The sequence below is a fragment of the Calliopsis andreniformis genome, chromosome 6 (genome assembly GCF_051401765.1).
Source record: "Calliopsis andreniformis isolate RMS-2024a chromosome 6, iyCalAndr_principal, whole genome shotgun sequence".
In the NCBI taxonomy this organism is placed as follows: domain Eukaryota; kingdom Metazoa; phylum Arthropoda; class Insecta; order Hymenoptera; family Andrenidae; genus Calliopsis; species Calliopsis andreniformis.
Window position 1 is genome coordinate 17,179,275 of NC_135067.1, and position 27,775 is coordinate 17,207,049.

Genomic DNA, 27,775 nt, shown 5'->3' on the forward strand with positions numbered 1-27,775 from the left:
CGTGGGACACAATCCGGGCGTAGAAAGTGATCGAGCGTTTCCGGCTCTCGCTGCAGACCTCGCGGACGATAACGAAAGGGAAGACGAGGGAGAAGCTCGTGGAAGACGTGGGAAGAGGGGGGAGAAGGAAGAGGAGGAGACGGGAAATCGTGGCTCGCCCAGCCGTGGATGGAAGCCGTCGCGAGCAGGGAGGAAGAAGAGGAAATCGAGGAGGCGGCTCGAGGGAAAGCGAAGAGGAGAGTTTTGCTTTGATACGGTCGACTTGGCACACGTGTGTGTCTCCGAGCAGATGCTCGCTTTTGTGCCGAGAATCGACGACCGTCACGAGCCCGATAGAATCGTGCGCGGCCACTCGACTCGGCCAAAAAAGAAAGAAGGAAGAGACACGCGTATCTCGGTAGCTGCCGTGAGGCGGCGCGGAGAGAAGCCCGATAGATAGCCGTTCGAACGAGAGGGAGCCTATAGGCACGGGTTGGCTCGTCTCCAGGGCATTGTCTTTTTACGATGACAAGTAGCCACGAGGGCTGACGCGACACACCGAGAAAGGGGTAGCCTCTCCGCGGTGAAAGAGCGCGGAGGAGGGAACGAAAACAGTCCCGCGCCGCGAGCTCAACCTGGAGCGAACCAGCGGGGGTCAACGCTCGCGCGAGAGGATGCTGAGCCTTTTTACCTTTGGTCGCTTTTAGATCGGTCGGTATAAATATAAACGAAATCGGCGTAGGCCGCCGCGGCCTCTCGTGACTCGAAGGAAATAACGACAGACGGTGGCGGGCGAGGATGCAACGCAGCCCTCGCGTCCGACGCAACGCGGGAACGGTGTCGATCGAACACACCGCGGGACAGTGCGCCGCTCGACGAGGATTTTTAGCTCGAGGATGCTTACGCAACGTCAATCGTCGCGTTTCGATGCACGTGAAACGCTGTCGGTTGCGTATTGTCGTTCCTCTCGCGACCTCGGTCAACGCGGCGATCGTGAGCTGTCGACGCGATCGAGCTGGAACCGGCTGCAATCCGCGGTCGTTGCAAAAATCTTATCTGCACGTTGGTAACGCGACCGCCTGCGACTCTGCTGCGCGGTCGTGTCATCGCGTACCGTTACGCTGGATGAAAACAAGCAACCGGTCGCTGTGGAAAATTTGCATCGGTGACAGAGGAAATCTTCCACCAGCGCGACGGGGCGCGTGCACTGGGAGGCGGGGACGAAACTGCGCGATGATCGATCGGGACAGGAATCGTTCGGTTCCTACAGCTTTCTGTGGAACGCGAGTACGGTATTCGCAGCTTTCGTCAGGCACCTCGCCAGGAATTCGCTTGGCTTGTGAAATGACTATCCACCCCACGGTGGCGCTACGTGGTCAGCGCGATCGTGAAAGTGCACAGCCGCGTTGTCTGTGCGTAATAGCAGTGCGTGGCTTATTCCACTGCGCCGCCGCTCTGCAGTGGAAAAGTCTGCTCGGGGGCCAGATGGCCGAGCACCAGATTAGCAATGCATACGATAAAGGGTTACTGACTTCCCTGATCCAATAGTGGCTCGTTTCGATACGTCAAGCTGATAGTTTGATAAGTGGAACGTATGTGTTCACTTTATGAGAAGAGGTAGTTCCAAAGCGAGCTGGAATGGGATCCCATTTTCTCAATCGATTACTCTTCGTTCTGTAGGAATTTTACGGAAGGAAGGATGTAGGTGGAAAATAATATAAGGAAGTGTGAAGGTCCAAGGTTGCCATATAACCTCGTATATGCTTTGAGTAGATACTAGAGAGGAAAGGTGCCTCGAACGTGAGGACATTCAGCGATTAGGTGTAGAAGCTAGGTAGATTTCGTAACCTCTGCTCGTCGTGCGCCCTTACATTGATACATCTTAATTACATTATATAAAAGCTTGATCCGATATAAACGTCAGTAGACAATGTCTATTGTCCGACGAAGCTTTAGCCAGGCGACTTTCATATAAACAAGGCGTGAAGGAACGTTTATGCACAGACAGGAGTGCATTTTATGAATATTGGCGTGTTTTATCGGTCCCTAGGTTGTCGAGTAACGGTGTTCAATGCTCGACGCAGTCCAATTAATTTCACCATTATGCCTCGATAACAAGCCAATTCCCGACGCTCGCATATTTCCACTCCCGATTGCAAAATCGGTCACGCGGATTACGTTACGCGATCGGCTATCGCTCGGCTCGCAAGGTTTCCACGGAGCCAATGGAACGAGTACGAAATCGCGAGCCATTCCTTCGGAATCCCCAGAATGCGCGAGCGAACGAAAACGATTATCTAAATGGGAGGAAAGAAGTTGATTGAACAAGCCAGAGCGACCTGTTTCCTGGGTCGATCGGTCTCTGGGAAATGATCCGTCACTGTAGACTTTAATTATCGAGTTCGAATAAAAGCGCTGCTCGTTTCCCTCGCCTTTTCATTTCGCTGGAACTAAAACACTCATACAGGAGGATTCCACGATGTAAACTGGGACACCGCATATCCGCGATTAATATCGTCCTTAGCCGGTCGTAGGCGTTTAGCGACCAGAATCGCGCTTCGTTTACTTTCGCTCCACGCGGATAACTCCAATAACCTTAGAACCGCTGTCCCATTTTCAGGGTGCACACGCCCACGCTCTCACAAAGTAGCCTATAAAGAGAACAGTCTCTTTTTGTAATCCAAAGTTTGTTTCTCCTGCGGCATGATTTAGTTAAAACTAGAAAACAAATAATCACGAGTTAGCTGCGCTCTGTCAAGCTGCAGAGACGACCTCGTCGGGCGCGTCGCCGACGTAGCCCGGAGGACGCCTCGACGTCGGTGACGTCAGGAGCGAGAAAGCATCTCAGCGAGCGTCCACCGATCCCTTTAATGAGATCCAATTGAAAGGAAATGGAGTAATGGAAGCCGTGGCGCGACCGGCGCCCTTCATCAAAGGGCGCCAAATCGCGTCGCTCCACCTATCGCCTGGCTGCTTTGTAATTCTAATCGGAGCTTCCGTTGCCGCGGCTGACCCCGTTCGACCTGAACCATTCAACTGCACATCGGGACAAATAAAGTTATGAATACTTGAGCGTGATTTATAACGACGTCCTCTGTTCCCTCGGACCATAAAACCAGTCCTCCGACAGAGAGGACTCGTTTCGAAGAGATCTTGCAAAGAAACTGAGACAGCGATTCCTTCGGCGACGGGACGTCGCGATTTCAGGAAACGAGGACACGGCCTATGGGGACGCCATGAGATGCCAGGCGTCGAGGACTGTAATCAGCTCCTCGCGTAGATCGCTCGTCACCAAACATCGAGCAAACTTGTTAGCTCCGATCCCCAAGATCCAGATTGATAGACAGTTTTGGGTCACGGACGTGCGTAACACGCGAATATTTTCGGTCGGCGCGTTTACCGAACCGGTCGCGGCTCGCGAGTGTGTGCGTTACCGTTAGCGCAGCTGACCAATCGGCGGTCTACGAAAAGCCAGGGACCGATACCAGGACAAGCGATGCGCAAACACTCGCGCGCCTTGGAATATTTGCGGAGTGATGCGCAGCTCGACAGCTGACGTCGCGACGTCGCGAATCGGCCGGTGGAAATAGAAAACGTAATCGGGGCAAGGTGCGGAGAGCTCGACAGCGAGAGCGCGCTTTTTCGTCCCGACCACGATGACTCGACAAATGTTTACCGCCCTCGATCGATCCTCTGGCTTTGATTCGGTTCACTGTCAACAATGGGATAGTCCTTGTCGAGATTTTTTACACGAGTAAGTCTTCGAAGACGCTTTTAGACGAAGGACGGGTCGACCTTTGGGTGCAAGCTTTTCTTAGGTGACGTTGTTTGCGTCCAACCATCGACGAGGATGGATGGATGGTGGAGAAGAGATTCTGACGCTGCCTTTCGTGGCGTATTAGGAAGTACAGAGTGACGGAAGATTGATTAAGGCTACCATTAGCCTTTAGTGTCTTTGGAAAGCGATACTCCTATTTGCGCTTCTATTACTAATAGTTGTACCTATGCAAGAAGGTAATGGGTCTTTTTTGGAGAATAAGAAAAACGAGATCGTTAATTGATGAGTACCCAGCTGCGCGCAAACGTGCCTGCTCCAACAAAGGAAGGAAAGTAAAATCGAGGCCCCGTTACATGACAGCCTAATTTCCCGACTTTTACCGAGGAAGACGATGCTTTTAGCTGTCGCGGGTGATGAATTGCGCCCGTCCCAGCGGCGCGCCATTTTCGTCGGCATTCTCATTCCAGCCCGATCCATCGAGGCTCGCGCGAGTATGCGCGTGCACCGAGCGTTGCCAGCGGAACCGTGGAAAGCGACGGTGATATCATTATTCGACATAAGCATGCAAATTGGGTGTTGCTACGGGATCAATTGAACGAGGAAAATCGATTAGACGTCGAAAATGAAGGGCTCTCGAACGCCACCCCGCTGGTAGATCATTTCCACGTGTTTCCATAGAGACTCTCCGCGGCTGTCATGGATCGCGAGATTGCAGCTACGCTTCTACCTCGTCCCACGCGCCGACGATACTCTCACCGTCCGTGTGCGCGCACCTTCGCGTCTTCCGGACGTATCAGTGTTTGGCAGCGCGCGAGCTTTCGTAATATTTGTATAGAGAAGGGAAAGTGACCGAAAGAAGCGAGCAGCAGATGAGATCACCAAACCAGTCCTGCGAGAAGGTACGACTGCCTACTCTTCGACGGTTCTTTTCGTCGCGGGACAAGTTTTCTCGACGGACTGGGTATTACGACAACTGGCTTAATGTCTTCGATCGCCGTCGTGCTCGAGAACTCTTTTCGATCATGCAGCGGGCAGAAACAGGGAAATCGATCGGTCGATATTGCGAATAGGCGAGGGCCTAATGGTTGCTCATGCGGCACACCGATTCGAGCACTTTCACCTGGACCCGTGTCGATCCAACTCTTCTGGATCTAGCATGTAACGCGGTAATTTAGAAATCAGACGTTCGATCGGCCCCGAGCACGCCGAGCCGTTCCCTTTTCATCGCTTCGTGAAACGGAGCCTAGGTACAGGCGGATACCTTGCTCTGGAGAAATATAAATCGCCTTGTGTTTCGATTAGCCTACCACTTTGTAGGACGATGTTTGATGACGCGATGTCGAGACCTACCGAGGGTGCTAAAGCTGCCAAAATGGCTACCGTGGGCGAGGTAGAGCGCACGCCAAAGTTTGGACTTTTCTAAGAAACGCGACACGCGCAGCAGTGTCCGTGGGGCAGTTCGCGGATCAAAAGATATAGCTGACACACATAACTGTTCGGCGAGCATGCAGAGGAATGTTTTTGCGGCAATCGGCTCGGTGAACGCTCGAATCAATGGTAGAACCGTCGATGCACGGCCTTTGATACCGCCAGGCTCGTAATAATCGTACCCACAGTGCTTATTCTTACTGAATTATGCATTCGATTAGAAAAGCACCGCGTTACGTCAACGATTCTGTCCCGTGACTGCTTTTTAAGCCGCTGCAACCTTTCCAGCTATGTCCCTATCTTCACCTGGCATTGCACCGCGTCTCGATTTCCCTTTTTAAACTGCCGCTTTCACGTCGCATTTTTTTCGCGACATGCGAAATTTCAGCGATCTGACCTGGATATCAGACCACTACCGAGGTCACGCGCCTATAAATTTAGTCTGTTGATTTTCATCGAGAATATATACAGTCTGATACGATCTCGTCGAGTAACCTTCTCCTGGAACTATGCATCAAGGAGACAGAAGAGAGTCAACGCACGGTCTGAAGCCGAGAATGTCCCCAACAAACGGAACCAGTTTCTTCCCGTTTGACGGCGTTCGAGGCGTCGATACCGGTGACGTCACTGTCTAGCGAGCAAGGGGCTGCATCCAAGAAGGAGCAAGGAGAAAAGGGAGAAAAAGTCGCGCCACTCCGAGATACACAGCGAGAGTAAAGTAAATCAGACAGAGAAAGGCGGCGAGGGGGCTGCTGCGCGAGGGGTGGCGGATCGATAGCTCGACCTTGAGACTCGTCGTCGCCTCGGTACGCCCGAGCAACCTCCGCTTCTCATAAAAGAGAATTACCGTTGGGAAGAGAGGACAACGCGCGTGGACATACACAAACGCGCAAGTTCTCTGGGTCGACAACAGCTTTTGGAGGGGGAGAGAGAGACAGCGAACGAGAAAGAGGTAACATGGCGGGAGGAAGAAGGGCAGAGATCAGTGGGTGATCGCTGGAGCCAGAGTGCAAGGGAGGAGAAGAGAACAGGAGTCAAACGATCGTACGATATGGATTTCAAGAGGATGTATAGGGTGTCCCATAATTATTGCTGGAAATTTAAGGTTCCCTGAACCTACAATTAGAAAAAATTCTCAAAAATTATTTACTGCTCGTATATTTTACGTCTGATATTCAAAAGCCCATTGAAACAACTTCTTCCAGGATAAACATACCTATCTGTAAGAAGTGGGGTTTGACGTACTCCCCCTCAGGTCTCGTAAGAGATACTGATACGAACTGCGGAAGTAAACAAAGACGAGTTCTTTATATGACCTCGAAAGTGATTAATTGAAGAATCTATATTTATGAAGATTTCTCTGTCTTCCTCTCCCTATTACACATTCACGTTCCGACCAACAATCTTGAAACATTCTGTATGCACTATATTTCGGGCGACACTTTCGCCAAACGTATTTTTCTCGTCCGTGAGACTGCTATTTGCGTACCACGCCCGGCGATAATGCACAGCTTCACCGATCGCTGGCATCGCTGACACGCTCGGCCATTTTGGATACAGTGACGTCAACGACGGAATCCGGGAAACGAATAGAGGAGAAAGGCGTGTCAACCGTCGCGCTGCTCCAGACCAGCATTTTTTTTCCTTACGGTATACCCCTTTGAAATCTCACCCTGTCATTGATCAGCGGCCACGGGTGAGGGGGAAATCCCAATTGGACTCCAAAAGATTCTCTCTCATTGGGGAGTATTTTTATATACAGGGAGAATAATGGATCGACCGTGTCCCACTCTCTTTTTTTTACTTTTTTTTATCGATGGAAAAAAAATGGAGAACCGAGCCCAATTTTCATCCAGAACAGATTTCTATGTGACAAAGGGAGAAACTGAGGACGCTGATGCCGGGAGGACGAGCATTCACCGACCAACCAATGCAATGTCGTGTTCTCATCGAAATGTGGAAACTTGTACCATGCATCCGGTGCATGGCATTGTGCGGCGTCGCGAGCGACTGCACCGTTCACGGTTCGCGGGTATCGGGTTGGAACGAGAGCCTTGCTCGCTCATTCCTTCGAGTCCCGTCCAACAGGGCTTGGACCCTTTTGTGCTCAGATCTGATTTTAACTGTTTCAGTGGAACCGCACAGTTTCCGCTGGACAATACGCGACTGCATCGCTGCAATTGTGTGCAGCTTCGTTTCAGAAGTAGAGAATTCTTTCCTCTTCGATCATTCAGATCGCGACAAGACTAGGTTTCCGTAGCCTGGTTTGCCAATTTTAACGAGTCCAGTTTACACATGCCTGAAGCAGCCTATATCGTTCACTAATAATAAATTTAGCACAGGTCCAGGCCGATCAAAGAGGCTTGTTCTTAAATATAATGGAGCCTATGCTATAGGTTGAACAGAGTCCGTCAGGAACGAGTTTACCAAAAGGAAAGGCAATGAATCATCGATATAATTGGCGGAGCATCCTCCCTCCACACTTCCGTGAAGCCAAGATAGAACCGAAACGCGAAAAGAAGAGAGAAACGTTCGGGGCTTTGACTGCATGCATAAAACGACAAAGAGATAGCTATCGGGTGTCCCGTGGCGATAGCGGTCGCTTCGCCTCGGGTGGCCGCGGAATTTAGATAGCGACGTTTCGCTTCCGGCTACACTGCTTACGTAGTGCGTGAAGGCATTACGTAACGCGCGGGAAGCAGTCCGAGAGCACAGCGTAACAATCTATCGGATCTACGCACGGTCGCCGCGCGGGTGAACGTTCGGAAATACTCGGCTGTGTTCGGCTCCTTCCGCCATCGCGACTCGAATGATCTATGCCACGCGAACCTATTGGAACGGCGGTGTTTATATTTGAAATGGACACAAATAGCAAATATTTAGCATCTACTTTATAGTAACTAGACGATGAACTACATATTTCAGAACTGTGGTTTTCATTGTGTGCTCCGTACATATCGCTCGAAAATATCACGCTATATCAACGTAAACGCGACGTCGAGCCATCCAATCGTATCGCTCCGACATTACAGAGTGCCTACGAGTGGATCAATCAGTGATTTGTGATAATATATCATGATATCCCTAAAATTCTTTCCAACAGTATCTTTCCAGCCTATCAAAAGCTCCTGTTACCCCTTTTCCCCTTCAGTCCCACAGTCCTGAACCACCGTTTTTTCGCTTTCAATCTCCCTCTCTGCGTCTACACCCTTTATATCAATACTTGCCAATGCAACGCGTTTCAAACGACGTGGAGTACATTTCATCGGACAACGATAAGCGTAGAATGGACGTCATAGAGAAACGCGTTCGATGGAATTTTACTTTGCGCGTGACAATATCGCATTACGTATTCAGCCGCGGTGCAATGCACGCCATTCGACATATTTCTGCCCGTTACCTTTCTCATGAATGCGCCTATAAGGCCGCTTTTGCGCCGACCCATCTACGGTTTCTTTCGCGCGGCGGCCTTTCAGAGACCGCATTTCACGCGATCCGCGTATTCGCGCCGCGATGCCGCGTCGTTTTTCCACGCGGTTACCTCGATAACTTTCCCGGGGTGACCCCGGGGCTAGAGGTCAAATATCTCGAAGAACGTCCCGTCTCGAATCATTCTAATTGCTCGGTTCGAGAATCACGCGAATGGCTGTCCGAGGAAACGTGCCACTTCGATTCATGGCGGCTGCCTCGCACGTGGACTTGCCTCGCTCCGAAACGAACGGCAGATAAGAGCTACGTATCCAAGGACAATCGAGCTGGAAAATAAGAGAAACTTTCTGTCAGAGAGCGTGAACTTAATTCTTGGTGTTTAGACTGCGTGGCTTCTTGGGTTGATAAATTCTGAAGAGCTACAAATATTGAAATATTCTTGAACGCTATTTGTCGAAAACAGCTTATTAAGATTATACCTTGGGTTTTTATTGTTCAATGTCGCGGTTGTTTTTCAATGGTCTCTTTGATGGAGGATTGTAAATGGAACAGAGATTAGTTGATTAAGGAGATAGTGTCAGATTGTCGGAACATATTTAAAGAGCTTAGCGAGAGCAGAGAAATTGTTTCTTTTCGTGTCTGACTATTGACGGCGCCTATTCTACTTCAGAGAGTATCGACGAATATGAACGTGCATCTGAGAATTAGAGAAGTTATCAGATATTTTTTCCGTCATCCACTCTACAAGGAAAGAATCTGAAGGTACAATACACTCAACTAATCATACTTCAAACGAATCGGAGCCCAGAAAGGACAGGCGCGAAGAGACAAAGAAGGAACCTTGTATTTCTGAGTCAGTGCCATCCTCCACAAAGAAATCCGCCGAGTGATATGCATTCGAATGACAGGAAGGCACATCCAGCACCTTTCATGACGAATGCAAACATTTTTATCTTATATCTCCGAACGCCTCCTCCTCATGCCGCTGTTTACCGACACTCTCCTCTTTGATCAGCGCCTATATACGCTCAAATCCTGCACAGTACATTCGCGAGCGTTCCGAAGATTACAGAAACCTCTCAAATAAAGCCATTCCATCCAAACAGAAGATCGAAAGGAGTGGTCGAGACGGTCGATTTCTGAAATCGGCAAACACGCGAGTTGACGCAGACGCTTCGATAAACCGTCGATAGCGGTGTCGCGGTCGCGTCATTTAAAAAACACGACTCGTCTGGATGGAACGGTTCCGCGAACGTTGGCAAAAAAACATGAGGGAAACCTGTCCCATGGCAACCGGTTATCCAAAAGGCATCGCGAGAATCATTGACACCTGTTTTCGCGGGGCGAGGGAAACGCTCGTTCCGTCCCGCGATTCACGCTCCAAATACCGCGTCACGTCCGCGAATACACGCGTCTGGGGATCGTCCCTGGCTGCTCGGTTCCCTCGTCGACCGATCGAGTCACTCTCGGGCGCGACTCGCGTCGGAATCGCGTCCTTATGAGGAAATCAGGACGTCGGAGGACGAGCGCCCGGTCTCTCGGATTTCATCTTATCCCGTTACCGGACTTCGACCCGCGACACGACGCGCCGCATTCATCACCTACATACGCGCATAGATTGCGATCGTTTTCCGTTCCCGTTTCCCATCTTCGTGCTCGGTGAACCGTTTCGCGGATCGCCAATACGCGCACACTGACCTGCTTCCATCCCGCGTGTATCTCCCCCGTGCCTATCTCTAACTTAACACTTCGCGCGTTTTGCTCGGCAGCCTCGATCAGCCGAAAAATGTCGCGAGCCTCGCGCCACGGACCGTGACTATCGGCGTACACCGTTTTCTCGACCCTGGCGCGACCACCGCGATAGAGATATAGCCGAGATCGGCGAGAAGCGCGGTGAAACTCGGGGACACGTCGAAACGTGTAAATTCGAGCGCCACGTCGCGTGCTCTCTCGCGGTTTACCTTTTTGTGAAAGTAGATCTCTCTGTCGCGGGTCGCCGAGCGTAATTCCGTCCTTATGCAGGCGAGATTACGCGCGACAGACGATGCTTGCGCGGATTCTTTCCCGCCGCGAAAGGACATTATGCAGAGATGACGACGGCGCTGATAGAACTGTACATGCATGGGCACGCGCGCGCCAGCGTTACTTTCCCGCGGCGAGGAATTATTGCGAGCCGCTGGAAAATGGGTGTGGTAAACCGATTTCGCTGCTTCTTTCGCGGAACCCAGCGGGGCGAATGATTTCAGAGAGATCGACGGCGGCTGAGGTTGAGGAGCCTTTGAGATATACGCGATTACCGATTCCCTTGGGAATGTTGGTTAGGTTTTGTTGGTCGACAGGTGGTGGAAGGACTTATCTGTCGGCGTTTTAGAAGAATCCTTTTGATAGGTGCGCTGGACTTCCCCTGCTATCACGCAGCTGACATCATATCTATTTTCAGTAGCGCTAGATATCTAATATCGGACATCCGCTGTAATGGAACCTGAGATCGTGTTGCAGCTACTCGAGATAAACAAATGTAATTGTTGTCTCGCGTGTTTTAATTAACTATCTTGTATGAGGAGGTGCTCCACCTTGTGACTATAAGTTTCATTTGTGCTAATCAAGCTTTAGTACGGAGCACGATCGATCGGTTTGTCTGTCCTGGAAGTGGTATATACTACTTGTATGTTCATATGAATCAGTTCCTCTGGGTTCTCACGCCCCTATATCATTCAAATCTGCTTCACACAAGCCAATGACAATATGTGGTACTATCTTTTGTATAGCACAAATGGCTACTAATCTGCCGAGAGGGGCACAAGGCGTAACTCTTTCATTTGATTGAGTCTTCCCACTGTGGACTTCAATCATCGAAGATAAAGATTAAAAGATATTTACCCCCTACGTTCTCCATTAATGAAATCATCGCGCTGACAAAGTAAACTGTTGGATAAATGTCTTCGGTTTATAGACTTATTACATCAGCAAGCTCAGGACAAATTGACAGCGTTTATAATAAACAGTTTCTATCGGCTGTACACGTTCAGCTTCGAAAAAGCCAGTGCCAAGGCTTTATGGAGATTTTCTCTTCCACCGCATGAACAACTGCTGGCAGCTATTAGTATGCAACGAGCTTAAGCGCTGGCTCGATCGCTAATTCGTAAACGAAGAACGGAGGGATCACGAGACTTTTGTCATGACAAGGAGCCTGGTAACAGTAGGCACTTCAGAGAAGATACGACATCCGCAGAGGTGCCCACTCTGAGGACCGTGAGAACAACGTGCGTAGAATGTGTGAATAATGATAGCGAGCGGTAGCTCGGGTTCCTCGCGAAGAGAGATAGTTTCGCGGAGCTAGGGAAGCTTCAACCGTGATGTAACACGAGTCTCATGGCGTTCAAGAACGAAACGCAGTTACACGACCTGTGAAACGTCCCTGGGTGAAATTCAACACTGTCGCGATTCCTTAAACTTCTGCGCCGCGAGTTTGTTATTCGCAATTCGAATTCGCGAACCGAGGTCGAGTCGAGCGAACTTTGAACACTCTGCGAAAGAAACAAGACACTTGTACAGTAGTAGTCAACGAAAATTTTGTTTTGTATTCTTAGAAAATGCTTGTTCGATCACTTTTCTGCGTTAGCTGAAGCTATCGAGGCAAATGTTATCTACTATGGATAATAAATGGTAATAAGATCAATCTTTTTGAGACGCCATTTTATCAAAATCACTTAATTTCCTTTCTTTTAATTTCCTCTCTCTGCTAAAAATTTCTCCTCGACAATTTCCGCAACCTTTCAAACTTTCCTTCGGCCCTAATTCTACTCGCGCTCGACGATTTCACGTAAAAGGAGATGTGACATCTCTGAAACCTAGAATCACGCGATCCCCGTTTCTTCCCGAGAGAAACAAGCTCGAAGCGCACCGTTTCAGCGCGTGAACAAGATAAGGATCTACGCACGAGCTTCGAGGATGACAGCGATCTGAACTTTCAGCATCGCGCGATTAAGATCGCGAGTGGGTACCATCGGCGCGCAACGCGAAAGCACGAGCGCGCCTCAGTAGAAACGATCAAAATACACGGGGACTAAAGCGATTTCAGTAATCAACGATAACTGCCGCAAATATCGGCAATTTTATCTGATTTCAGCTCGAAAGCTTTCACTGTCGAGGCGGAACAATTTGACGAACAGTCATCGACGATCAAGACGAATTTTTCCATCGAGCACGCTTTATTATTGTCACGTAATTGCGCGACGGAATTGATATTCGCAGGGAGTCGTTCTATCCGAGCTATCTAGAATTTCAAGCGATCGTTCATGAATGGACAGAGGAACGAGCAGAGAAGCGAATCCGCTCAGGCGAAATTACAGTGAATGCAGCTCGTTGTTTCCCCGACACAATGCTTGTCGTTATGCCATTCGCTTTTATTACGTTCGTGCGATCCTGCCTCGTGAACAAGATGACACAGGATCGAATTCGCTCGTAACACCCATCGCGGGCCAATTTCACGCGAATTCGAATGAGAATCTTCGAAACGACCGTCTGAACAGCGCTGGGAGCTCGCGAGCCCGCCGTGTCGTTATTTTTAATACGGCGCATCCGTGGGCGTTGTTCCACTATTATGTCGAACGAGGCAGAATTGGGTCAACGAGGTGTCAGTACGTGCAACGAACTGGGTCGCGTTTGCGAGCCTCGCGGCCCAGTACTCCACGATAATCGACTCGTCGCCCGCCACGGAATTAATGCGCGCGCTGGAGAAAGTGAGCAGGGCGCGGACGCGAGCTAGCGTTGGAATTCGCTCGCAGATTATCTTATCGGAGCGCATTGCCTGCGAGCCATGCGGAACAGAAACACAAACAGAGATTCATTTCGCGAAATAGTTGGAGCGGAGAGTACGACACGTTGAATGCAAGGTCGATGTGTGTAGGTATAGAGGTGGAGCTTGGGACCTCGAGAAACTATTGCTTCGGTCGTACGTGGGTCAGTACCCTATATTGTCAACTTTTACGATACTGATGTAGTTGGCGACGAGACATAGCGATTCTAGGAAAACAGCAGCAATTTAGCGGTCCTTCACACTCCCAACAGTTTTGCCACCTCTGCGGCTCCAAATTGGTAGGAACCAGGAAGAAATATGTTACTTCATTTCTGGGTCCCCAGTTGACTTGTACTAAAATGTCGATTGTCAGAAATGTGAAGGACCAATAATCTGCTGTTTTATTAACCCTTATCTCTTCTGTAATACTTCAATAATATGATCAGAACTAACGTTTATGAAGAATATTTTTCCAAACATTCTTATCAAGACACTGTACGAGTAACAGTTGATAACACTAGTTGACACTCTAAAAGAGCTATCTGTCAGTAGATAAGGAAACTACTGCTATAATATCTAAGGTTTTGCAGGACCCTACAAAAGCAGTCAAGGGTTAAAATCACTATATCTCGCTGTAGAATGTACCCTTACGAGTACGGAGTCTACAGTAGTAATGTTTTTATATGGCCACTATTCAAGGCGTTAGCACATAACCAGATTTTTCCGAAAACTTCTGCTCCAAAACTCCCGCATCCATCATGTTGAGTTACGTCAGTCTGTTTTCCTGTGAGGGTCCTCAACGCGCTTCGGGGTCTCGAGGACGCGTGACAGGGCAGGAGGAAGCCGCGAGAAGCTGAAGTTCGGCCACGTCTCTCGTCGACCGACCTTGCACTTGACGAACCTATCCACGTGGCTATATCCAAGCAATGACGACACCGACGATGATGCCGCTGTACTTTCGTTTTCGTTTTCTTTCCAGCTCTCGGCTGGAGTCCTTGACTGTGCCCGCCTCGATAACGCTACTCGCGCGTAGTAAACGCTCGCTGGCCTTATCGCCCGTCCGTGCATTCGCGACTATCGTCTCGAGGCTCGTATCTCGAGGTGACTCACTACGCGCGGTCGTTTGGTACCATCCGCGTTCTTGTCCAGGGGAATTTTCAAAGGAACCCGAGCTTCGAGCTTCGAACACTGGCTAGCGGGCTAGCATTTCGTTGCCACGCCGAGGCAAAAGTGAACGACGGACGACCTTGCCCGTTGCCCTTTCTCGGAACGAATCACTGCACAGACGGATTGGACAGCATCTGGCCCCTTCGTCAACACGAAAAACTCGTTTTTCGACGCGACCATGGTCGACCAGGCATTTTTGAACGATCAATGAATCACACTTCTCGTTCATGCTCCCCGGCTATTGACGCCAATTATGACGTTTGCTTTAAAAATGGCGTCGACGCAATGGGTGTCGGCTTCGTGGAGGATTGAAAAGTCGGTCGAACGGTTGTCGATAGTTCGGGAGCGAGGCTCTGATTGCGGCTGAGCCTGAGAGAAGTACGTATACGTTTTTAAGTCTTATCTACTGATCTCACGTACCAGTGGATTCACGACTTTGACCTGCTATCGTTTCGTCGAATTAGGAATTCAACATTGCTCCATGATTATCGCTGGCTGAGGAGTGAAACTCAAGGACTCGAGCTCTGTTTATGAACAGTGGCTCTAAATGTTTCCCAGAATTAATGGCTCGGGAATTTTCCAGAATGGTCGTTAGGAATTATGTAATTGTTCTTCAAGAAAATTGATAGATAATAGAAAATGATACTCCAAAATGTCCATACAGAATTGAAGAGACAAGAAGAATTATAAGATTCTAATTTCTGACGACTATTGTTAATGTTTTTTACACGCTTCCCCTTCCCGAGAGCATAACCAATTATAATTCGCTGGACAATCTTTAGATGACTCAAGTTATAGATGACACTGCCATCATCACATGCACCGCGTAGTTTGCAAGAAAACATGCACTTTTTGCCACGCGCCTGTAATCGTAAATGACGAGATAACGTATCAACGTGACGTCGCATCTGCAGCCTGCATAGGTCAGAGTATATCACGCCAACTTCTTTCTGAGCTCATCGCCCGTTCGAGCTGCAACACTCGACGCCGCGCGTCGAAAGATAGCCTATTGATGTGACGTTGCATCCACGATCTATGTATACAGATCACATTGTATCGCATAAAGCTATCTAATGAAATCCTCTATCATAGTAATAATACGTAACGCCATACGGTTATCGAATCGCAGCGAGAACGATCTGGAACAATCTAAGCGCTTCACGTAATCACAAAACATCATTTATCTAATATTTACACCGCCGCTCCACACCCAGGCGCGAAAATCGCTTGGCAAAGGAGGAGCTGCCGTTAGAAGTAGTCAAGAGACGGTTCTAGAAGGAAATTAGATCGGGAACACGAGTGCGTAGTTGGAATGCGAGCGCACTTGTTAATGGAAGCGTTTAAACGGCCAGCAGTGGCAATTTATTTGCATAGCACGTGGGTTAATGTGGGCGGCGGTCAGCAGACCTGATGCACGAAATCCTGCAGCGCGAATGTTGCCAAGCAACCATCATTATTCCATTGTTAAAACCTCTTCCTCCCTCTCAGCGGTCACGACCGAGGAACGTTCTGGGGCGGGTCGCCTAACTCGATCAAACGACGCATGACGTCGCGCAATGCTCGAGAACTACCCTCCCCGGAAGAGAGAAGCTTCGAACGATTCGACTTCCGCCCAAATTGACGCGCCTCGAACGATCGGAGCTTCCCTGAAACGAGTCGACTCTCCCATCGAGGCACGCACGTGGAGCATGAGATTCTGGACAAGGCTCTGGTAGGTCAGAAAAATGGGTGGCCTTCGTGGTAGGCCAACGACACTTAAATAATACGACGACGCAAACATTCGCGCCTCTGAATATTTAACAGGCCTGGAATACGAGTTCCCGTGATGGCGCGATGGGTAGAATGGCGGGCTGTTTACTTCGATAAACATTTGTACAGAGTATTTCAAAGAGACTAAAACTTTGAGCACAGGCTCTGTGTATCCGTAGAAGAATGGGATCGGGTAAACATTTATCTACGAGCGTTTCCTTTCCAAGTTATACTCAAAGAATTGAGTCTACAGCTGCAAATATTCGCCCGCAGGCGTTGAAATTGATCGTCTTCTTCACACTTCGTCGAGTCGACTCAGAACACGTGAGATAACGATACTCGTGGTCGGGGCAGTTTATCGACGCTGATCAATAATCGAATGGAAGCTTGTCTGCCTCGAATTTATTAAATACTCAAATACAAAGGAGCCGAAGTGCCGACCGACCTCTCTGAAGTACCCTGTACCAACTCCTCGACCTCCCCTCTCTCCATCAAAGCAAAGTACTCAAGAGAAATTAATTATGCTATAGACGTCTATCGACCGAGCCCGTTCAGTGACAGAAGAGGAAACTTCAATGGTGTTCCTCAAGCAGGATCTCACGCGTCGCGCACGCGACGACATTAACAATAACGATAACGACTCGAGCAATATCGACCGGATCGTGCGCGGTCTTATGCTCTTAATTGGAGGTAGTTGGGAGAGAACGCAGTCAGGCACGCACACAGGCGCGCTTGTCAGAGGTTTCCGCGGGTCTCCGAAGTATCGAGTTACGAAAGGTATACACCACGGCGAGAGCACTTGCAGGGTATCTCGGTGCTGTTCGAGCGCGAGAGTTTGCGAGCGGGAGCAGCGGCCCGAGGACCGTGGGCTCGGTCGACCGATTCTAGAAAAACTCGTCGGACAGTCTATACATATAGCTGGGACGAGCGGGCCGAAGCTCTAGCGAGCTCCCTCGAGCTCCGTTCGGGCCGATCGCCCGTCGAACCACCGAGAACCTTCGATTTTATTGATAGGTCGACGACGACGTGGCCGCCGGTTAATCGAGCGATGTTGACGACCTTAACGAGACATCTCGGGAGCTGGACGCTGGTGGGCTCGCGTCGTCGTCGGCCATAGGAGCGTTGAAACGGGCGAAGGAGAGACGTGGGTGGGGGGCTCGAGCTAGAGGGCTAGAGGGGGCGGCAGGGGTGATAAGACTATATTGATCACTGACCTTTCCTGCGGCCGAATGGTCCGAAGAACGTGCCGTTCTTGCCGATGACGTTGTCGTCGATGTACTTGAGCAGTTTCGTGGTATCCTCCCCTTTCTTGACGGCGATCGACTTGGCGGGACGGGGCGGCGCGAGCCTCTGGCCCGCGGCAAAGGTGACGGTGGTGGTCGGCGTGGACGTCGTGGCCGTGGCCAGCGCGGACGTCGACGCGACGGTGGCCGGCTGGGCGGCTAGGCCGACGCAGCTTCCGCTTCCACTCGTCGTGCAGGTCGTTTCCTCGGCGAGGGAGTTGATTCGACGCTGCGATCCACTCCAGCCCTTGCCACACGAGATCTTCACCGAGCAGCTCATTCTCTCATAGTAAGCGCGATCCTCTCTCAGTGTGCATAGTAGGGGAAGCCTAGAAGCGACGCTCGCGGTAACGTGCTCGAACGTTGCATGTAATTCCGCTACGGGAGGCGGTTAGCTCGTTTCCTTGCAACTTCTCACTTGTCAGACGATAACAGGAACATACTTCAAACGGCTATGGAAAATAGCTACGTCCAGTCTCCTTCTTCTCTCTTTTTCACGTCTTAGCGTCTTTTTTACGCTCGCTCGCCGACACGTGCTTCTTGATCGAACGTTAATTAAAAACGACGCGACGCGGAGGTATACTTGTGACGTCGACGGAAACGTAAACACGGCCGCGGGATAATGGTCCACGTTCGAACGACAGCGAGAGCGTAGATCTCTTTCCTTTCCTTTTCTTGAGACTTTACTCTCGTTGGCGAACCCTCGATCGATGTCGACGAGTCTTCTTTATGGTAAGAACAGTGTCTGTCCCCTCGGGATTAACTTCTCCCGTTTTAGACGTCCCGCGATCTTCTTACGTTGTAATGCGTTCAGCGATGCGATAGAGGCGCGACGAGTGTCTTTGGATCGTTCCTCTGAGTACTCGACCACTTCCGTGATACACTTGGCCGAGCAGCGTGCGCAACTGATACAACCTCCTTCGACGTTGAGGCGAGACTGAATGTCTAGCGGACGAGCTGCCCGGTTCGCCAATGACGTCACATGGCCACGCAGGCGCCGTCGAGTCTCGCTTCGCTTCGGGGCAACTTCTCTGGGTCGGCTTCGTATCGCGATACCGCGAAAAACCCTGAGCGCACTTTTCCGCGAATCCCCGCGCGGATTCCTTTTAAATCGACCGGCAAATTTCGCATTTGATTCTCGTCGCTTCTTCGAGGTGACAAACGCATCATCGATGGAACAGAATAAATGCACTGAATCGTGAAAATTCTGATTCCTTTCTGCGCATACCCTTTGTTATATTTTATCAAGCATTAAAAATCTATACGAAGTGAGTGATCTAGAAATTTTTTTTGATTTGGTTATTCTTTTTAACATGTATGACTCATGGGAAAATGATTATTTTCATTCTGAAATATTTATTCTCTTTAAATGTATCTGCATATATCTAGAATCTCTTATTTGACGAGTGGCATCAGTCCAACGTTTTGAAATATGTTATGAAAATAGTGGATACTGAGGATTATAATATATTGCTTTTTGAAGTTGTTACTTACTATTCTACGAAGCCGAGGAAAGGGACTTGTTTTATTCCTAGACCAAAGCACTTCATTTTCTGAAGTATTTTGAATTATAGATATCGTAACTTGTACATATATCAGCGGAAAGATTCCAACGTTTGAAGAAGATTAAGCATGTAAACATTATTTGATATTGCTTGAATATGATAACGAAATGTAAACAAGCATAATTGGGCAGCGAAGAAGAATGAGTATGATAGCTTCAATTCTTTATGCATCAGAAATTTTAAAAGGTCTTCGACAATCAGTGGAAACAGCTTTATTCGTTGCACTATTTCATTATTCGTTGTTTAACCATTTGAACTTTACATTATCGTAACATGATAAACAACAAAATAAACTGTACAAATCGAAGGTCTTTCAACTACAGTAATAATAAAATGCGCAGGCTAGATTATATACCGAAACATTCTTTCTATAGAGATATCCCGTTTTTATGGACTATTTGCTCGCTCTTATTCCTTCCGTATAAAAGGGAAACTGTTTCCGCTTAACACGTGCTGCCCTTTTTACGATCGACTCGCAATCGACGACCATATGGTCCGATAGGTCGAATATAGGTCACGGTAAGGCACGTGTTTCTTCTTATACTACCTAAAAAATACTTCCAATAATTATCCTTTAATTGGACATGTACTTCACGTTGGTGTCCAATAATACACGGTATTGAAAATTTTTAAACAGTGACGAGAGCCATTGTCTCGACATTGCTGCGCATTTATCATCGGATGTGCGTGGCAAAAAAAAGGAAACAAATCGTGCATAAACGATCGGAAATCATCGACTCTTGGACAGCTGCTATCGTGTAATGGACGCGTAATTAGCAGGAAATAAACCAATCATCGTGCTTCGATAAACGGTTCGCTTTTTCTGACGGTTACGTGTTCGTAATTAAGGATCAGTGAAATCTCACTGGTTCTCGCCTTCTCTTTTCCCACTTTCCAAGAACATCGACGTAGATAATGGCGAATCGTTTGCGGGCACGAGCAACACAGATTGCCCTGCTTAGGATCGATGAACGAGGAAGCGTGGCGATTACTTCCTCAACGTTTGTGTCGCGGGCACAGACACGTAATGTTCTTTGCACCGTATCCGGCTAGAAGCCCGCAAAGAGGCTTTGCTCGCTCTAAACTCTCTCGCGACGATTTATTCCGAGCTTCTGGCGATTTACGCCAACGACTTGACCCCCTTGAATATTTAATAAACCGTCACGTTTCCCCAGCGTCCACGTGAGCCACCGACGACTCGCATGCAACACTCGCATTATCGCTTTTTCGCTAGCGCAAAAAGGAAGACGTGTCAGACTCGCTGTCTACGCAAATACCGAAACAGAAAAAAAGTCAAAAGAGGAACCTGGATCGTTCTATCATTCCTTGCCCTTCCCTCCCCCTGTTCCTTCCTCTGTCCAGCTGCAATCTCACCCGATTACACGATCAATACACTCGGTCAGACACGATAAATACACGAACGCGAACCCTCGACTCGCGCATAATGACTTTCGCCGAATCAACAGATAACGTAACACATGTTTACGTCTCCGACAGCTGCTCTCCACGTGACCCTATCATGCAAATGTCCTTAGCCACCGAGTAATTAGCGGTCGAATGTGTGTCAAATGCATCTTGACGACGGCCGAGGACAAAGAGGACCAGGCGTGTAAAAAAATCATGTCGATATTATTATAGATTGCTGAGGATTATTAACCCGCCAGATGCGAAACTTTGTTTTGTTGCAGCATGACGATGCACTTTCCTACATTTTACGCGTTATGTTGTAAAAATTGAATAATTATTATAGCGTGCAAGTTAGTTTTACTACACTATTCCATTTTTTATTTTCGCTGAAACGAGCTGAAAGTAAACTAAATTTTATGGGATTTTCTTCAAGAGTACATACATGTATAACATACGGTTATGCTCCAATAAAATTTATTGGAGCCCCTTTTATCAGATACGTCCTGTCTTTGATTTTAGTCTTCAACGGTTGTAATTACGTACATATCTCATAAGAGATCTTTCAGGATATACATTTACTCAAGTTATACTTAACAGTTTATGGGACATAAAATAGCTTTTCGAATCTGGAAACGTTACATCCCAATTCATATATGTAGTACATATATATTTCACAAGTGCTCTTTTAAAACTGCTTTCATTCAAATAGGACCATAATCTCGAATTACGTTAGAGATAATACCAATCGAAATCCCTTTCGAAAATCTCTAAACGTAGGATTACGAGGTCCCCTATTGAGCATCGTCGGAAAGCCTTCAAAATTTACGATTCGTCGCGACTTTTATCGTCCAAACGCTCCATGGTAACGAATTCCGCTCGATCCCCCATAGCTTTCGCGGTTAAGCTTGCACGAGAGGTTCGTTCTTCGTGCAAATCGAGTTTGGCACGATGCTGAAGTTCCAGGTTGTCACGAAGGAGGACCGGAAGCTGGCCGCGGCCATCCAGCACCGGCGGATGATAGAAGCTGAGAGGAAGGAGCGAATATTCAATCCACGTTTCAGAAAAATTGGGGTAAGCAGAGACAGAAGTGTTTCTCCTTGGTTTATCGAGCGGACGGCTCGCTAACCTGTTAAAGTGGATCCGTCACGAGGGAACGACTTATCGAGTGGCTCGGCGCAACGATTCTTTCGCAGATAGACAAGGAATACTTGGACAAACAGGTCGCGGAAAAGAAGCAGCAACGCGAGTTGGAAGAGGCCAGAGAATCCCAGCTCGACGAGGATTTGATTCGCGGCAGCAAGATCGCCTTGCTCTTCGAGAAGCAACAAGAAGAGGTAAACTGTCAATTACGCGGTCGAGGGACAGAGGGAGGGGGAAAAACGAAGCCAGCCGGATGATTAATCGTCTTTTGCAGTGTCATCGTTAAAGATTCCGACGGTCGTGCAACGGTTATCGTTGTTGCTCTCCTTGACTCGTTTTTTGCCCCTCGGATCGTCGCAACCCGTGCTACTAACGTTATTCTGCGCGTCTGTCTGTTTATCTTCCAGGAGAGGCGGAAGATCGATAAAGAGATCGAAGACTATCGTCGTCAGTACCAGCGGCCAGAAGATCGTCGGGAGTACGATCTTTGCGACCCCTGCGCTGTGAAAAAGACCTCAGGACTAGGGGATGAAGGATCTGGTTGGGCACAGAGGTAACGTAGGATGGTTCACAGTTTTTGAGAATAGAAAAATACCTATGCTACAGATCTACAAGTACATAGATACATATGTTATTAGACATAGCACTCTGAGATAAATTAATTGAGTTCCTTCAATTGTTTCTATGTCCATCTTCTGAAAAAATAGGGATGCTCCCTCCTAGATGGTATGTCTGAAAAATGCACGAATGATTTTTCATATTTGACTCTCTTCACAAAAGAATACATAAACGTCGAATTCATAATAAAAGTCTCATGTTTACAGTAAATATAGTATTTTCCTCCGTTGACAGTCTGCTCCCTTCCTAAGAAACCGACACTTAAATGTTTGATCGCTCGGCGGTGCAGGTTCGAGGGCGAGGACGGTAATTGCAAGGAACGATCGAAGGTGCAAAAAGAGCAGACGCGATGGTGGATTCAGAAGCAAATGGAGGAACGCGAGCAGGCGGAGAGAGATCGGCAGGAAGCCGAGAAAGCGTACCAGGAAGCCGTCATCTCCAGGGACAAGCGTGCCATGGCGTTAGATCAGATGGAACGTGAATGCCGTCGAAGGTTGAACGAAGCCACCGCTAGATTTAATCGAGCCCTGGTAAGGCTTTCTCCTATTTAGTCCTGCGAGAAGAGGAACGTCGGGCAAGAAAACGACAGGAACTCCGCGACCAGATAAGAATCTTATTATCTGACGATTCTATTTCCCTCGAGGATTGGAGGAGCAAAGTTGCCAGTAGATCCTGTTCGCTGTGGAGTGTTGGTACTAGCGAGAAAGCGAGAATCCAGATAATTAACGCTCCCTGGCACTACATCGGCATTAATTGATTTAAAGTCCCCACTTCTCGTTAGCTCTCGCCAGCAAGCGACGACAGGGCCGTGAAATGTCAGAGTTGAACGCCGGGAGAGAACTCCTCGTCCCGATACGCTTCCCTCCTCTTGCAGGCGGATTCCCTCGCGCGGCCATGCGCCGCGACACAAATCACCCGTTGAAAATAAAGCGCGCGTATTCGTCGCGGGCCGCAGTTAACATAAACCTTCCACGAAGGTGAGCACCGTTTCCAGCGACCACGGAGCTGCTATGGTCGATGAGCAAACGCGGTGACGTCACCGTGGACGCGGACCTCGTGCAACAACGCAGGGAACGATCCTCGGTTTGCTTCCCCGACTCCTTCCACGCGTTTCCGTCCTTGACTTTTTTCCCTTCAGAGGTGCATACGCCTCGGTAGGCCCGCGGGCCGCGTGTCGAGTGATCAGTCAGGTGTTGTAAATTGTTAGGTCATCCTATATAACGTTGTTCCAGTGTCGATCACTCGATAGCTTCTGTTTTAACTAATCAGCTCGTTAACCACGCAGCAATCCTGTTCCATTCGGAATGTAGTCAGCTCGGTTGATTCTGGACAGACAATTACATCAGCCATCTAATCGATCGCGAACAGGAAACGGTGTGTGGAAGGCTGAATGGTTTTTAACGGCATGCATTCGTAATAGGTTGCTATAAAATGAGCTGATCGTACAATGCATAGGTGTTCGTGTGCCTTCGAATGCTGTGATAGAAATTTCCATTGGATGCTGGATCTTTCTTCATCCGTCCTGGGTAATGTAACCACGTTTCTTGTACTCTGTTTGGTCGAGTAGGCGGAGGAACAGGAGTACCGCCGTCACTGCGAAGCCCTCCAGGAGGAAGAGGACAAGAAGGCGGAAATCTACAATCACGTGACTGGGGACTTCCTGACAGAAGCCAAAGAGCAAGCGGAGAGCACTCGTGGACCGAACAAGCCGTTGGCCTCGCGGTACAAGGGCATGACTCCGGACCAGCTTAAGGCTTTCAGGGATGCGCAAGCACGGCAGATAGAAGAAATCGAGGTAAAAGCCGCGGAATATTGTTCTTCCTCGCTGTCTTTAACGATGCGCACCGTGAAAGGTTGAAACGATGCCAAGCGTCGTCGCGGCCGTGAGAGGAATGTCTGGTGAAAAGAGCAAAAGAGTTTCGGTTCGCTCAAGGAAAGCTTCTTTTCCAGAGAATGAAATCGGAGAAGAAGCAAATGGACGAGGAGTGGGACCGTTTAATGAATTCGCATGCGGAAATGGCGATCGTGTACCAGCGTGAATTGGATCGAAAGAGAGCGTGAGTACATGTTTTATTAATTATTTAGAGTGGAATTCAGGTGTCCAAAAGAAAATTATATATATGAGTATTTGTACTGTTTCGTTTACAGGGAAGTTAATAAGAAGATTGCCGAGGAGAACTTACAGCTTGCGCAACAACACAAGGTCCATCAAGAGTACCTGAACCGAGTCGTGTATAAGAATAAACCGACTGCTGAATTTTTTGAACAATTTAATAGAGATGCTCGCTGAAATGAGAACGTACAGTTTTGATACAGTGATATTAAATAAAAATGTTTTTTAATATAGAATACGTATAATCCCAGTTTTTCTCCAATTGTGCACGATTTCCCGAATTGTTTTGATCCTGCAAATATTCTTTTAAAGTACATTTTACATCTTTTCTTATTTATTATATAACAATATGGGCAACAAAAGTATTGCAATATAAGCCTATTTTAAATTTACTAAAAATACGGACACTGAAATACTATAGCCATCTAGCGGCAGGCCGTGAACTACAAAAATTAAAAAATTGGCACTCTGTACCTGCAGAAAGAGGGTAGGTTGAGCGGATAGTTTTCTGAAGGATCTGTAGATCCACTGAAACTTCAAAGTAAAAATTTGAAAATTTGAAATTATTAAAAAGTTCAAATATCTTTTGAATAAAAATAGCGCCAAATAGCATGACGAGTAACGAAGGAATTGAAAAACCTTAGTACCACTGACTCCGTTCAGATGGCGAATGTTTACTATCCAGTATGTACAGGTCAGTGACTGAATGTCACATCTATATTTATATTTAGTCAATGCTGATACCTCAACAGTATTGTTTATGTTTACTCATAGTGAGAGGATGATGCTTTGGCTTGGAGAATCATAAATCTAAATTATACGAACAGTATCTGTTCACAATGAATTTACAATTCAGATAGTATTGGGAAATTCATATTTTTAATAACAAGATGCTTAATATAGAGCAAGATACTCCCTTGAAACAGTGGTTAGTTTTGTGGTTATACATCTAATATTTGTAAGGAATAAATTTAACAAAATTTTCCTTTTTGCTGATAGCACCGAAGGAGTACTAATACCTGAGGAGTATCATGAGATTATGGAAGAGCTCAAACGAGACTTGCAGTTATGCAAGGTATATTCGTATTGAATTAATTATATTTTTAAATACTTATGTGCTTGTAATTTTTAGGTAGAACAGAGTAATATACGATCTGAACTAGAAAGTCTGAGAAATGAAAGCCAGCAAGTTGATGACATAAAAGAATCCTTTAAACATATTCATTTGGAAGAATGTGGTAATCCAGATTTATATAAAAGAGAAGTTGCAAATTTACAGGAACGTATTACACTATTAGAAGCAGAGAAGGATTCTGTCTTACAACTATGGCATATTTCATTGAATACCATAAGTGCCTTAGAGGAAGAATTAAGAGGAATTCGTACAGATGGAAAAAATACAAAGTTTTATCAGGAACAAGTACATATTATTAAGGAAAGTTATACAGAAGCCATTAAAATGTTAGAAGATAAACTTTCACATGTGAAAGATAATTTTGTAAAGCATCAAACATTGTACCAGACAAGTAAAGAAAGAGTTGAAAATTTAACTAAAGAAAAGGATGATCTTATGGAGAAGTACAGAAGTTTGCAGAAAGAAGCACAAGAAAGAGGTCAGTATCAAACATATTTGTATTTTTATATAACAAAAGAAGACATTATTTTTATGTTTTAAAAGACAGGAATAATCAGATAACAATAGAGACACTGAAAAAGGATTTGGCTTATGCTAAAACAGAGACTAATAAAGTTGTGCAAGCCAAGTTAGAATTAGAAAAGAAGTTAAATGAAGTTAAGAGATATGCTGAGAATATTGCAGAAAAAGATAGGGAGACAAAGAGTAGAATGGCAGAAGCCATTGAATTAATAGAATCCGTAGTTAGGGAAAAAGAGATTGTACTCCATCGTGAAGCACTTGTTTTGGAAGAAAAATCTAGATTAGAACATCGATTAACTGTAATAGCAAATGAATATGATACCAAGATACAAGAGCTAAATAAAAATACCAAAGAGGAGATTGCATCAAATGCAGAAAGATATTTGACAGAAATTAAAGAACTGAAAGCAGAATTACGAGAAAAAACGTCACTGGCTGACAAACTTGAAAGAGAGCTGAAATTTACTGAAGAAAAATTAGACAAAATGCGTATAGATTCAAATGCAAAGATATTAAACTACGAACAGAAAATCAAACGTTTGGAACTTCAAATGCAGGTATATGATGAATCAATAGCTAAAAATAAATATGACATGGAAATTAAACAACTAAAGGACAAAATTATTACTCTTGAGAGCAAGCTGGCTACATCAAATGACAAGTTATACAAATTAGCACAGCAGCACTCTATGAATGCTGAAAATCAAATGAAAAAAGCTGATCGTGAAAATAAGGACATAATGAAACATTATTCAGACTTAGAGAATCAATTGGCTAAAACTTTAGGTGATAAAGAAAACCTTGTACTACAATTAAGATCATTGAAACAAGATTTTGATTGTGAAATTCAAAAAAGAGATAATGAAAGACAATCTCTTGAGAATAAAATTCAGGTATTGGAAGATAATCAGAAATCTAATCGTGTAAGGGAAAATAGGCTACAAGATGTTTCAACAGATGGAATTATTACTTACCCCTTTGATATAAAAAATAAACGTACTCTAGATATAAAGTAAGTAAATGCAGTTTCTTAGTAATACTTTAAGAAAAATTATACAACACTTTTATTACAGGGTGGAAAATAAGTGTCACTGCTGTCAGTCAGTATTATCAGATCACGTTAATAAGTTACAGGAAAAATTTGACAGGAAAACAAGGGAGTTAATCCATCATGTTCAAGTCCATCAGAAACTAAGTAAAAAGTATGGAAAATTTATATCTCCAAATAAGTATCAACAATTTAATATTAGTTTACATTTTAGATGGAGGGATGAAGCAAAATCTTTGACAGCTAAATTTCAAGGAAAGGCCAAGGAACTCAGAGCCAAAATTAGCATATTACAAAAAGAAAATAATGAACTAAGTAAAGAGTTATTGACTTGCAAGCAACAATTGGCACAATTTACACTGGAAGATATACAAAGGTATGCATTATATTTTCAAATAATTATGATTTCTTACATGTGAACATTTTTTTAATTACATATAATTATTTCTTTTAGATTTAAAGAAGTGAATGAAATTAGATGACAATATTTCCTTCTATCCAAGAAAATTTTAATATTAATATTGCACTGTGTAAATATTACAAGAGTATGTAAATTTATTTATGTTAAAAATACATTTAATACTACAGATATATCTTTCTTTCTTTTAAAATACTT

At 46.6% G+C, this 27,775-nt stretch overlaps 3 protein-coding genes across 6 annotated transcripts in view; 2 read left to right on the forward strand and 1 right to left on the reverse strand.

Moving 5' to 3' along the window:
* LOC143181210 (uncharacterized) overlaps nt 1-18,039 on the reverse strand; it is a 47,436-nt gene extending 29,397 nt beyond the window's left edge. The window contains exon 1 of the mRNA XM_076381529.1: nt 17,543-18,039. Within this exon, the coding sequence (XP_076237644.1) occupies nt 17,543-17,891 (349 nt within the window). The 5' untranslated portion in view covers nt 17,892-18,039. The remainder of the gene's footprint in view (nt 1-17,542) is intronic.
* Nucleotides 18,040-21,531: 3,492 nt separating this feature from the next.
* On the forward strand, nt 21,532-24,684 carry LOC143181211 (RIB43A-like with coiled-coils protein 2). Its single transcript, XM_076381530.1, has 7 exons — nt 21,532-21,654; nt 21,777-21,917; nt 22,131-22,276; nt 22,631-22,871; nt 23,909-24,136; nt 24,292-24,398; nt 24,490-24,684. The coding sequence occupies exons 1-7, from the start codon at nt 21,532-21,534 to the stop codon at nt 24,629-24,631; spliced, it is 1,128 nt and encodes a 375-aa protein (XP_076237645.1). The 3' UTR covers nt 24,632-24,684.
* Nucleotides 24,685-25,242: 558 nt separating this feature from the next.
* On the forward strand, nt 25,243-27,747 carry LOC143180793 (uncharacterized). Of its 4 annotated transcripts, XM_076380758.1 has the most exons (7): nt 25,243-25,382; nt 25,454-25,529; nt 25,587-26,067; nt 26,133-27,123; nt 27,185-27,313; nt 27,362-27,535; nt 27,614-27,747. In XM_076380758.1, the coding sequence occupies exons 1-7, from the start codon at nt 25,345-25,347 to the stop codon at nt 27,639-27,641; spliced, it is 1,917 nt and encodes a 638-aa protein (XP_076236873.1). In that variant the 5' UTR covers nt 25,243-25,344; the 3' UTR covers nt 27,642-27,747. The 4 variants fall into 4 exon arrangements, with proteins under 4 accessions (XP_076236873.1, XP_076236871.1, XP_076236872.1 ...); XM_076380756.1 differs by lacking the exon at nt 27,614-27,747 and having other exon boundaries at nt 27,362-27,595; XM_076380757.1 differs by lacking the exon at nt 27,614-27,747 and having other exon boundaries at nt 27,374-27,595.
* The last annotated feature ends 28 nt before the right edge of the window (nt 27,748-27,775 follow it).

Bases quoted from the DNA above. Each gene is read 5' to 3' on its own strand.
- LOC143180793 (XM_076380756.1), top strand. From the start codon at position 25,345: ATGCTTAATATAGAGCAAGATACTCCCTTGAAACAGTG. The intron at 27,124-27,184 runs GTAAGTAAATGC...CTTTTATTACAG, and splicing joins AAACGTACTCTAGATATAAA to GGTGGAAAATAAGTGTCACT. The intron at 27,314-27,361 runs GTATGGAAAATT...ATTTAATATTAG, and splicing joins CATCAGAAACTAAGTAAAAA to TTTACATTTTAGATGGAGGG.
- LOC143181211 (XM_076381530.1), top strand. From the start codon at position 21,532: ATGCTGAAGTTCCAGGTTGTCACGAAGGAGGACCGGAAGCTGGCCGCG. The intron at 22,277-22,630 runs GTAACGTAGGAT...TCGGCGGTGCAG, and splicing joins GGATCTGGTTGGGCACAGAG to GTTCGAGGGCGAGGACGGTA. The intron at 24,137-24,291 runs GTAAAAGCCGCG...CTTCTTTTCCAG, and splicing joins GGCAGATAGAAGAAATCGAG to AGAATGAAATCGGAGAAGAA.